This window comes from Pseudophryne corroboree, chromosome 6 (assembly GCF_028390025.1).
Source record: "Pseudophryne corroboree isolate aPseCor3 chromosome 6, aPseCor3.hap2, whole genome shotgun sequence".
Lineage (NCBI taxonomy): Eukaryota > Metazoa > Chordata > Amphibia > Anura > Myobatrachidae > Pseudophryne > Pseudophryne corroboree.
The window spans coordinates 518,474,918-518,487,712 of record NC_086449.1 but is presented as its reverse complement, the minus strand read 5'-3'; the positions used below and the strand labels follow the sequence as shown (position 1 = coordinate 518,487,712).

At 46.1% G+C, this 12,795-nt stretch overlaps 1 protein-coding gene across 5 annotated transcripts in view; it reads left to right on the top strand.

Moving 5' to 3' along the window:
• Positions 1-11,340, top strand: part of RAB3IP (RAB3A interacting protein) — a 198,107-nt gene extending 186,767 nt beyond the window's left edge. For 4 of the 5 annotated variants that reach the window (XM_063927478.1, XM_063927480.1, XM_063927481.1 and 1 more), the window contains exon 11: positions 10,970-11,340. In XM_063927478.1, coding sequence (XP_063783548.1) covers positions 10,970-11,052 — 83 coding nt within the window. In that variant the 3' untranslated portion in view covers positions 11,053-11,340. The other variant, XM_063927479.1, reaches the window with a different exon arrangement.
• The last annotated feature ends 1,455 nt before the right edge of the window (positions 11,341-12,795 follow it).

The window sequence follows — 12,795 nt, the reverse complement described above, 5'->3', positions numbered from 1 at the left end:
GCTCTGACCAGCGCCATTTTTCTCTTCACAGAAGGCTGCAGGGATGCTGGCCCTGATCCTCCACACTGCTGTGCAAGCAACAGGGTGCAAAACGGGGGGGCACTAGTGATTGGTGATTTATTTTATATATATATATATATATATATATATATATATATAGCGCTAGCAGGTCTGGGCAGTCTTGTTACTGACTTCAGTACCGGGATTGGCGCTGGGTGTGAGCTGGCAGAACTCTCTCTGTGTCTCCCTGACATGCTCTATTGTGGGTCTGTCTCCTATAGCCCCAGTGTGGTTGTGGCTGTCTGTACGTGTGTATGTCGACATGTCTGAGGCTGAATGCTCTTCCCAGGCTGTGGGGACTGTTCTGTGAGAGTGACAGTGTCGGCACCGCCGACGGATGATTGGGTCAATATGTTAAGTGATTTAAACGCTAATGTGACTAAGTTGGCTAAGGGATTTGATAAATCTGAGTCTAAGAACCAGACATGGAGGAAATCCATGGAAGATGCTTTGTCACAGGCCCAGACCCCTTCGGAGTCACAAAAACGTGCATTTACCCAGATAACAGATACCGACACGGACTCTGATTCCAGTGTCAACTATAGTGATGCCAGATTACATCCGAAACTGGCTAAGAGTATTCTGTACATGATTGTGGCGATAAAAGACGTATTACATCTCACTGAGGACCCTGCTGTTCCTGATACTAGGGTCTGTATGTTTAAAGGGAAAAATCCTGATGTAACGTTTCCTCCCTCTCCTGAACGGAACGCACTTTTTGAAAAAGCTTTGGAAAATCCTGACAAAAAGATACATGTTCCCAAAAGAATTCCAATGGCATATCCGTTCCCCTCTGGGGACAGGGAAAGGTGGGAGTCAATCCCCACGGTAGACAAAGATTTATCGCGTCTATCCAAAAAGGTAGCGCTTCCGTCCCCTGACACGGCAGCCCTAAAGGATCCTGCGGATCGTAAGCAGGAAAATACCCTGAAATCCATTTTTCTTTTTCATCCACTAGGGGTCACTGGAGTACTCTTGGGATATGGACGGCTTCCGCAGGAACAGGGCACTGAATATTTAAATTTAGTAACTCTCCTCCCCTCCATATTCCCAGAGTACCTCAGTGTTTTTTCTGTGCTCGAAGTAGCAACAAGGCTTGTGTTGAGCTCAACCACACTTATTTTGAATATTTTATTTTTCTTTTTCTTTTACTTTTTATTTTTACTAAACAATATCCACAACCCTTCCCCCCTTCCAAAAGGCGTGGGTCAGGAATTGTGGAAGCTGCTGCATGCAGCTCTTGGCATGTCGGTCCTCGCTACAGAGCACCCTCATAGCCTACAGGCAACTCAGTTACTGAGACTGCAGGAGGGAGACAGCACTTACTAAAAAGCCCTGTCACAGCCTCCACCATCAGCATAAGGTAAGGGGCACTGCTCCTTTTATTTATATTGCTGGGGGTGGGGGCGGTCAGCTCACGCAGCCGCCCGCCATGTGGGGTCGGAACAGTTTTCTATTTTATCCTTAGCCCTGCGCCGCTGCTGACACGGTCACTCCCGGCCGCCCGCCAGCGCCGGCCACTACCCAGCCCCGGACTGCTAGGGCTAGCAGCCGCCGCTGGGCGCTCTCCATCGCTCCCCAACGCTCGGCTCTCTGCGCCGCTGCTCTCCCTTCCGCTTCAGAGCTCCGGGCCGCGAACGGCGGCTGGCGCGGCTCTGTCTGCCGGGAGAGGAGAGAGGGGAGACTGACCGCGGACAGTGCGTGCTGCCGCGGTCCGTGTGTGAAGGGGAGGTCGCGCGGGAGGGAAGAGGATTGTGCCCGCATAGACGCGAGAGGCCCCATAAACTAAGCTGCATTTTCATGCAGCAGCACATTATCTACACAGCACACGTTCAGGCTTTTAAGCCTGTATTGCATATAGCTTTAAATAGATGGGTATATATATGCATGTGTATTTGGATATATATATATTTATATGTATATGTGTTGGCTGTGTATGTGTATATATATATATAAATTATATATAGATATATAAAATGGATGTAGGTATATATATCTTTGTATAAGAAAAAAAAAAAAAAAAAAAAGCACATGGCAGGACGCCATTTTAACTCTACTTCCTGCTTCTTTTTTCAGGAAGTTGCTGTCCTACTACACCCGGCCATCGGATGGAGCATGGGTGTTACTAGGAATTTTGCACAGGTTTCATGTAGTGTAGAACATGTGCAATACACTTCAGGCTTATATACACTTTAGTAACATTTCCTGAGTCGTGGGACTTGTTTCTCTTTGTGTACTTGTCTGTCTCTGTAGCTAATGCTAAATCAAAAGCCGCTTCACTACAACGTGTGTGTCCAGGGATCTACCACATGCACTATATGTTTGTAAATACAGCTACACATACGTTCCCTTCCCCTCAGCCTCCATACCAAGGCTGGAGGATGTAATGTCGGGTTTACAATCGAAATTGGCCACGCCATGTAAGGAACGTGAATCAGCGAGATCTGAAGCTAAGGCAATGCCTCCTGAGATGCCAGTAGAGGGTCAGGAGACGTTCAGGACTTTGCACAAAGGTCTAGCTCTATTCTGGAAAATAGTTATCATTTCTCTTATAACTTCCCATTTTCAGGTATGTTGCGTTATGAAGACCTCCTATCGCATGACGAATATGAGGAGGTGAGGTGTGCCAGTAGTCAGATTATTTGCTAAACAACAGAGAACTCCAGTGTGTGTTCCTTATTCAGATTCTCTTCATAAACCAGAGTCGATGAATGGGAAAATCCACCGGCTGTGGATTTGCTGGTGTCAAACCTTTCACAGAGTTACCCATTCCAACTGCTACTACGCTTAAAAACCAGTCAGTGTAAGCTAGAAGCTATACTAAAGTCAATGTATACAGCAGCTGGGGTGTTGCTTAGACCTACTTTAGGGGGAATTTGGGAGAATAAGGCTGTAGTTGCGTGGAACACAGCTCAGTTCAGCCTACAGAAAGACCACCTTATAATTCTCTCTTATCACATCTGTGAATCTGTTGAGTATCTAGGTACGGCTTCTATGGACGTCGGCCAGGTTTGTTATCGCCGTTCAGCTTCACTAGCTCCGGCACGACGTACCCTCTGGCTGCGTTCTTAGCAGACAGAGGCGGAGGTTAAATGTGGTATAGAAGCGTTACCTTGCACTGGCAAGAAATTGTTTGGTCCTGAAGTGGGCATATGGATTTCTGAGGTACATAGACGGTAATACTCTGAACCAGCGTTCCAATCCTTTAGACCTTTCAAGGCCGTGATACAGGAACAACCACCCACGGTAGATGTGGTAGAGGACGTGGTTTCAACAAACCAACACCAGTAGTCCGGACGCTAAGGTCACAGACAAGCCAGTGGCATGACGGGCTCCCAGCCCATCAGTTGTGGGGGCACACCTTCAGACGTTCCTTTTGGCGTGGTTCCAGACATCCACAGATGGTGGATCAGCAGTTTAGTGTAAAAAGGTTACAAATTAGAGTTAGACTGTCTCCCACAACTGCGGTTTTTCAAGACTGCCTCTGTCGGACGACAAGAGGGCGGTTCTGTAATTTGCCATTCAGTCTCTGCTGGATTCCGCAGTTTTGATTCCGGTCCCTGTACAAAAACAAGTTCAGGGTTATTATTCCAGTCTGTTTGTGGCACCAAAGCCGGATAGCTCGGTCAGGCCAATATTGAACTTAAAGGGTCTCAATCAGTATGTCACTTACTACAGATTCAAGTTGGAATCTCTGTGGTCTGTAATTGCAGGTTTAGAGCCACAAGAATTCAGGGATTGCGCTGGATCTCAAGGATGCGTGCTTACACAATCCGATTTGGCCACCTCATCAGAGGTTCTTGCGGTTTGCGATATGGCAGAACCATTACCAGTTTCAGGTTCTACCATTTGGCCTCTCGTCAGCGCCTCGGGCATTCACTAAAGTGATGTCTGTGATGATAGCTCATCTCAGATCCCTGGGAGTGACAATAGTTCCGTACTTAGACGATCTGCTCATCAAAGCTCCGTCTCAACAGACGCTCCTCCAACATGTGTTGCTAACGTACAATGTACTAGTTCAGCACGGTTGGATTGTCAACTTCAAGAAATCACATCTACTTCCGTCTCAACGACTTAAATTCCTGGGCATGATTCTCGATACGGTAAATCAAAGAATTTACCTCCCAAAACAGAACGTACAGATTATTCGTCATCTGGTACAATTAGTGCTCAAGCCACGCACAGTCTCAGTACATTTGTACATTCGCCTCTTAGGCACAATGGTGTGGTTTTCGAAGCGCTTCAGTTCGGAAGATTTCACTCGCGTCCTTTTCAACTGGATGTGCTCGCACAGTGGTCGGGCTCGCATCTGCAGATTCACCGGAGGGTGAGGTTGGCTCCACGGGCCAGAGTATCTCCACTCTGGTGGCTCAACGTACACAATCTAACCGCAGGGAAACGGTTCGGCGCCTGGAATTGGATAATTCTAACGTCGGACGCCAGTTTCAGAGGTTGGGGAGCTGTGGTTCAAATTGGTCAGCTCCAGGGTCTCTGGGCGGATCACGAAAGATTGCTGTCTATAAATGTCCTGGAACTCCGGCCAATTTACAATGTGCTACGACAAGCAGTGCACATGCTTCGGTCTCACTGTCCAGGTGCAGTCAGACAACACTATGGCGGTCGCGTGCATTAACAAACCAGGAGGAACGAGAAGCCGCATGGCCATGCGGGAAGTAGCTCGAATCCTCATTTGGGCCGAGCATCACCAAGTGGTATTGTCGGCAGTGTTCATTCCGGGAGTGGACAACTGGCGAATTATCTTAGCCGTCGGGAATTTCATCCAGAAAAATGGCCATTAAATCCAGAAGTGTTTCGCATGTTGGTCCAAAGGTGGGGTTACCCTCAAGTGGACCTGATGGCATCTCGCCATAATCACCAAACGCCCCAGTATGGGTCCAGAATGAGAGATCCAAAGGCAGTGGCGGTGGATGCTCTCACAATCGCGTGACAGTACAGCCACGTGTATCTGTTTCCACCGTTTCCGCTGTTCCCTCTGTTGCTAAAACAGAGAGTCCGCCACAGTCATACTAGTGGTGCCTCATTGGCCTCGGTGAGCTTGGTTCTCGGATCTCCGTGGATTTCTCGCAGGCGATCTTTGGCCGCTCTCACTCCGTCCTGTCCTGTTACAACAGGGTCTGTTCCTTTACCCCGATTTAGCGCGGCTGCGTTTCATGGGGTGGCTGTTGAGACCGCCCTCTTAGGAACAAAAGGCATTCCACAATCGGTTATACCAACCATGTTACGTGCTAGGAAGCCAGTTATGGCAGCTCATTATTACAAAATTTGGCGTGCATATATAGGTTGGTGTGAAGCTTGGAAGTTTCCGACATCTTCTTTCAAGTTATCCCGTCTTTTGTTATTTCTACAGACGGGGTTAGATGGAGGACTGCGTTTATCTACACTAAAAGTGCAGGTATCTGCTTTGTCAATTTACTTTCAAAGAATATTGGCTCTATTGCCGTCTCACACACCGTTTCTGCAAGGTGTTCTCAGAGTACAGCCTCCATTCATTCCACCTACAGCGCCATGGGACTTGAATCTGGTTTTAGATTTTGTACAGCTTCATACTTTGAACCCTTACATTAAGTGGATGTTAAGTTTCTCACCTGGAAAACGATTTTTTTCTCCTAGCCTTAGCTTCGGCAAGGCGTGTTTCAGATTTGGGTGCATTGGCATGCAAGCCACTGTTTGTAGTGTTTCATGATGACAGAGCGGAGCTTCGTACGAATCGCGCTTTCTGGCAAAAGGTAGTGTCATATGTTCACATCAATCAACCAATAGTAGTTCCTGTGTTAACAGGACAGTCTGGAACTTTGGATGTGGTACGCGCATTACGCGTTTGTGTCCCGAACGTCTACAGTTTGTAAGACGGATACATTGTTTGTTCTCTATGATGCTGCCAAAATGGGTTGGCCAGCTTCTAAGCAGACCTTATCCAGATGGATTATACTGACCATACGTCAGGCTTACCTTCATGCTAGGTTACAGCCGCCTACATCAGTAACAGCTCTTTCCACACGTTCTGTGGAAACTTCAGGGGCAGCTGGTCGTGGGGTTTCTACGACGCAGAATTGCCTTGCGGCTACATAGTCATCAGTGCACACGTTTGTGCGCTTTTACAAGTTAATGCGTTTGCGGCATCAGCATCTAGCTTTGGCCGCCTAGTGTTACAGGTGCCAAACAGCTCTCCCGCCCACGAGGGAAGCTTTGGTACGTCCCAAGAGTACTCCAGTGACCCCTAGTGGATGAAAAAGAAAATAGGATTTTGGTACTTACCAGGTAAATCCTTCTTTTTTAATCCATAGGGGGCACTGGACGCCCACCCAGAGCAGTTTTATCTAGTTTGTGGTAAGTTCAGGGGATCTTATGGTAACACGTTCTCACCGACTGGTTCAAGTTTTCAAGTTCTATCGGTTATAGTGTCAACTGTTTAGTTGTCAGTAACGTTATGTGTCAACTTTAATGTTGTCTGTTATGTTATAATGTTATATGTAATTCTCCATTGTCAACCTCTCTATCGCTCCTGTTCGGCTCAGTAAAAAACACTGAGGTACTCTGGGAATATGGAGGAGAGGAGAGTTACTAAATTTAAATATTCAGTGCCCTGTTCCTGCGGAAGCCGTCCATATCCCAAGAGTACTCCAGTGCCCCCTATGGATTCAAAGAAAAGGATTTACCTGGTAAGTACCAAAATCCTATTATTTCACTACAGGGTCGCTACTCAGGCCTGCCGTTGCTGCGGCATGGGTGAGTAGCGCTATTGAAAAGTGGGCAGATAACTTGTCATCTGAGGTAGATACCCTAGACAGGGATAGTGTGCTTTTGACTTTGGGTCACATCAAGGACGCTGCAGCGTATTTAAAAAAAAAGCTGTAAGGGATATTGGCCTTTTGGAATCAAGGGCCAATGCCATGGCAGTCTCAGCAAGGAGAGCATTGTGGAATCATCAATGGAATGCTGATGCGGACTCTAAGAAGGCGATGGAGTCTCTACCGTTTAACGGTAAGGTCTTGTTTGGTGACGGCCTCACTGACCTAGTGTCTACGGCTACCGCGGGTAAGTCATCTTTTTTACCTTATGTTCCTGCACAGCAGAAGAAATCGCCTCACTATCAGATGCAGTCCTTTCGGCCCAATAAATTCAAAAAAGGACGTGGGTCCTCCTTCCTTGCTGCGAGGGGCAGAGGTAGGGGAAAAAGGTCACAGGCTGTAGCAAGTTCCCAGGAACAGAAGTCCTCTCCGGCTTCTACCAAATCCATTGCATGACGCTGGGACTTCTCTGCGGGAGTCCGCTCCAGTGGGGGCACGTCTCAAATTCTTCAGTCAGGTCTGGGTGCACTCGGCCATGGATCCTTGGATAGTAGATATAGTAACACAAGGGTACAAGTTAGAGTTTCAAGACGTGCCCCCTCCCCGATTTTTCAAATCGGCCTTGCCAGCTTCTCTTCCAGAGAGGGAGATAGCGCTGCCATACTAAAGTTGTCACAATCAAGTGATTGTCACGGTACCCCCGTCTCAACAGGGGGAAGGTTTTTATTCGAGCCTGTTCGTGGTTCCGTAGCCAGATGGCTTAGTCAGACCGATTCTAAACCTAAAATCCCTCAATTTCTTTCTAAAACAATTCAAGTTTAAGATGGAGTCTCTACGAGCAGTGATCTCCAGTCTGGAGGAGGGGGATTTTATGGTGTCGGTCGACATAAAAGATGCCTACTTACATGTCCCCATATATCCTCCAAATCAGGCTTACCTGAGATTTGCTGTACAGGATTGTCATTACCAATTTCAGATGTTGCCGTTTGGTGAAAACCCTCGGAGCCGTGGACAGACCAAAGTAATGGCGGAAATGATGATTCTCCTGCGAAAGCAGGGAATCACAATTATCCCGTACTTGGACGATCTCCTCATAAAGGCGAGGTCCAAGGAGAAATTGTTGAAGAATGTTGCTCTTTCATGACGATTCTGCAACAACACGGTTGGCTCCTCAATTTGCCAAAATCACAGTTGGATCCAACGACAAGGCTGTCGTTCCTGGGTATGATTCTGGATACAGAATTGCAGAGAGTTTTTCTTCCAGTGGAAAAAGCTCTGGAAATACAGAACATGGTAAAACAGATTCTATAATCCGGCAAGGGTGTCAGTTCTTCACTGCACTCGGTTGCTGGGGAAGGTGGTGGCGGCGGCCTACGAGGCCATTCCGTATGGCAGGTTCCATGCCAGGGTGTTTCAGTGGAACCTGCTGGACCAGTGGTCCGGGTCTCACCTGGACATGCACCGGAAAATAATTCTATCTCCCAGGACAAGAATTCCCTTCTGTGGTGGCTGCACAGTTCTCACCTTCTGGAGGGACGCAGGTTCGGGATTCAGGATTGGATCCTGGTGACCACGGATGCAAGCATCCGAGGCTGGGGAGCAGTCACACTGGGAAGAAACTTTCAGGGAAAGTGGTCAAGTCAAGAAGCTTGTCTACACATAAACATTCTGGAATTAAGAGCCATCCACAACGGCATACTGCAAGCAGAACATCATCTTCGAGGTCTGCCGGTCTTGATTCAGTCAGACAACGTGACAGGAGAGTGGGGTCTTCATCAAGAGGTCTTTGCAGAAGTGACAAGTCGTTGGGGAGTTCCTCAAGTGGACATGATGGCGTCCCGCCTCAACAAGAAACTTCAGAGATATTGTTCCAGGTCAAGGGACCCTCAGGCGATAGCGGTGGACGCCCTAGTGACACCCTGGGTGTTTCAGTCGGTCTAGGTGTTCCCTCCACTTCCTCTCATTCCAAGGGTGATAAAACTTATTAGAAGAACAAGGGTTTAGGCGATCCTCATTGTTCTGGATTGGCCAAAAAGGGCCTGGTATCCAGATCTTCAGGAGTTGCTCATAGAAGATCCCTGGCATCTTCCTCTTCGGGAGGACCTGTTACAACATTGGCCGTGCGTGTATCGGGACTTACCACGGCTGCGTTTGACGGCGTGGCGGTTGAACGCCAAATCCTAGCCCGAAAGGGTATTCCTAGTGAAGTCATTCCTACACTTCAGGCTAGAAAAGAAGTAACGGCAAAGCATTACCACCGTATTTGGAGAAAACATGTGTCTTGGTGTGAATCCAAGAAGGCTCCTACGGAAGAATTTCACCTGGGGCGGTTGCTCCATTTCCTATAAGCAGGTGTGGATGCAGGCCTAAAGTTAGGCTCTATTAAAGTACAGATTTCGGCCTTGTCGATCTTTTTTCAAAAAGAATTGGCCTCCCTTCCAGAAGTTCAGACCTTCGTGAAGGACGTGCTGCACATCCAATCTCCCTTTGTGCCCCCAGTGGTACCATGGGACCTTAATGTGGTGTTGCAATTCTTGCAATCACATTGGTTTGAACCTTTGCGCAAGGTTGAGTTAAAATTCCTTACTTGGAAAGTGGTCATGTTGTTGGCCTTGGCGTCTGCAAGGCGAGTGTCTGAGTTGGCTGCTTTGTCTCACAAAAGCGCTTACTTGATTTTCCATGCTGAATGAGCGGAGTTGAGAATTCGTCAGCAATTTCTGTCAAAAGTGGTTTCATCATTTCATGTTAACCAGCCAATTGTGGTGCCAGTGGCTACTGATGCCTTGGCGGAGCCAAAGTCTCTCGATGTGGTCAGAGCTTTAAAGATCTATGTCGCCAGAACGGCGCAGATTAGGAAAACAGAGGCTCTGTTTGTCCTGTGGGCTCCCAACAAGATTGGGGCTTCTGCTTCTAAGCAGACTATTGCGCGCTGGATTTGTAATACGATTCAGCAGGCTCATTCTACGGCAGGATTGCTGTTACCGAAGTCGGTGAAAGCCCATTCTACCAGGAAGGTGGGCTCATCCTGGGCAGCTGCCCAGGGAGTCTCGGCGTTACAACTTTGCCGAGACGCTACTTGGTCGGGTTCAAACACCTTTGCGAAGTTTTACAAGTTTGATACCCTGGCTGAGGAGGACCTCTTGTTTGGTCAATCGGTGCTGCAGATTCATCCGCACTCTCCCGCCCGTTCTAGAGCTTTGGTATAAACCCCATGGTTCTTGAAGCATCCCCAGCATCCTCTAGGACGTATGAGAAAATAGGATTTTAATAACTACCGGTAAATCCTTTTCTCTAAGTCCGTAGAGGATGCTGGGCGCCCGTCCCAGTGCGAGCTGTATCTGCAGTTAGCTTATCGTTACGCTCATGTTGCGTTGAGTTTAGTCACTCTGTGACTGTTGTTGGTCATGCCGTTGCATGCGTTGTTGTTGAATGCCATGTTGTACGGTGTGTTAGTGGTGTGAGCTGGTATGTATCTCACCTTAGTTTAGAATATTTAAATAAATCCTTTTCCTCTAAATGTCCGTCTCCCTGGGCACAGTTCCTATAACTGGAAGCTGGAGGAGTGGCATAGAGGGAGGAGCCAGTTCACGCCCATTCAAAGTCTTATAGTGTGCCCATGTCTCCTGCGGATCCCGTCTATACCCCATGGTTCTTGAAGCATCCCCAGCATCCTCTACGGACTAAGAGAAAAGGATTTACCGGTAGGTATTAAAATCCTATTATTATTTTATTTTTTTGTAACTTGCTGTTAAATCCCATTCTCTGAGTCCATCTGGAGGACCTTACAATCCTTCCCTTTTTGTTTTATAAAAGTAGTGTGGACTTTTGTCATATTCTTGTTCAGACCTGTCATTTGGGCTTTGTAAGTTGAAACTGAGAAGGACATTGGGGAAGAGTAGCTGTACTAATTTGTTACTTGCTAGTTCCTACACTTTCCATACACCCCATGTTTAGGAGTGTCCCTGAAATGGAATCAGTGGACAGGATTTAACTGTAAGTACCGTATTTCTTTTTTTTTTTTTTAATGCTTTATATATGTCTAAATGCATGTTTCTTTGCAGGTTAATATGTGATTTCTGTACTTTATTTTTCCTGTACAGTTGAACAGATGTTCTGGGAGATAATGCAATTGAGAAAAGAGATGTCTCGAGCAAAACTTGGATTTTTCAAAGAAGAACTTTAAGACACTAAAAGACTGTACTTGGACTTGATCTCTTCCACAGTGGGGAGGCAGAAGAGCGTTACAGCACGGTGATCTGCTTCTCTATGCCACTGAATAATTGCATATCACAACATATCTATCTTCTGTACTTTGTAGAACTACGTCTTGGATTCGTGAGAAACTGAGCTATACTGTGAGCATTAGAGACTATTTGCTGCTGAGTTCTGGCAAACAATTGCAGACATTATGTACTGTACATTACTAGTGGCACATGCAAATTTAAAGGAATAAAGTGTAGTTTTCAATTTACTATATGTTTTCTTCTGTTACTTTGTAGTGGAAATGCTGTGTGAGGACAGGTATTATTGCTTTATTTTACAGTTCTTCTCAGGCTTGCTCACTCCTGCAAGGCATCTTATGCTGCATGGCGTATAGAGTCTAGATGTTTGAGGACACATCTGTAAACCACTGCTTTAACTTAAATTGGACTTCGACATATTATTTGCATACATTTCTCTTTATGTAGCCATGATCAGTTTTGCTGAATATACATTTTGTAATATATATATATATATATTTATATATATTTATTTATTTATTTATTTATAACACGTCCCACAAAGTATTTTCCTATTAATTATTATACACCTGGTCATTGGGTGTCTTGTGTCACATGATCTATATACTTGCAGGAATGTGCTACTACATTACACACATACATTTTATTAATGTCCACAATTCAAATCCACAAGTTGCTTCTGCGCGCACCCTCTAGGATATAAGGAATTCAATACTATCCTCTTATACAGTTCCAAAATTCTTTGTAGGTAGCCTCAATTCATCAAACGGCAGTAAGAATTATACTCCTGTTCACGTGCGTTCCCTGGTGGTGGTAAGTGTCTACACCTCCGTATCAGCCAAACAAAAACAAAGGAGAATATAGTGTAATACCGTTTATTATACAAGTTTCAAATATTTCTAAAAAAATATAGCTTCTTATAAAAATCCGAATGCATATAAAATCCACCATAAAATCAGGCCGTGGTGCGTACCAGATACAGTGGGGTGTCGAGAAGTGCCCACCCTATAGTACATGTGATGTTAAACAGGTACCTCCCGGGTTATAAGCACCGTTTCATCACTGGATGTGCAACTCCAATTGGTTCTGGATGCTGGTCTGCTACAGTCTTGTCTGATCAGTTCACCAACGCGTTTTTGCTCACTAGGAGCCTTTATCAAGGTGTAAGGTAGACTAAAATGACCTTGGTATTTAAACCCTTAGAAGTGATCTGATTGGTTCAGACTGTGCAGCTCTCAATTAACATTCTAATAAACCTTACTGTATTTCACGTAAGTACATTATTCTGGATATATTTATAATGCACTCCATACCGGCTTTCTATATATATGTTTTCAAGCCACATATAATACACCAAGGGCTGTAACTAACGCTAATAGGTTGCGTGCGTTCCAGCTCCCTGGAACGCACGCTACTTCCGGTTTCCGCTGCTGGCTTTAAATTCCTAACGAGCTGCGGAAGTGCCTCGTATTTCCTGTGATGTGTCAATGGAACATATAGCGTTTCCGTGTTCCACGGTCTGCCGGAGGTCCAAATGACACGTCACTGGAACGTTCAGCGCTTCCGCGTTCCATAGCCTGACGCGGACCGCACTTAATATTACTTATAGGATAGAGACATTTTTACAAAAGAGGCAATTCTGTTTACATTAAATTGACATAATGCAGATTTTAAAGTGAGAACCA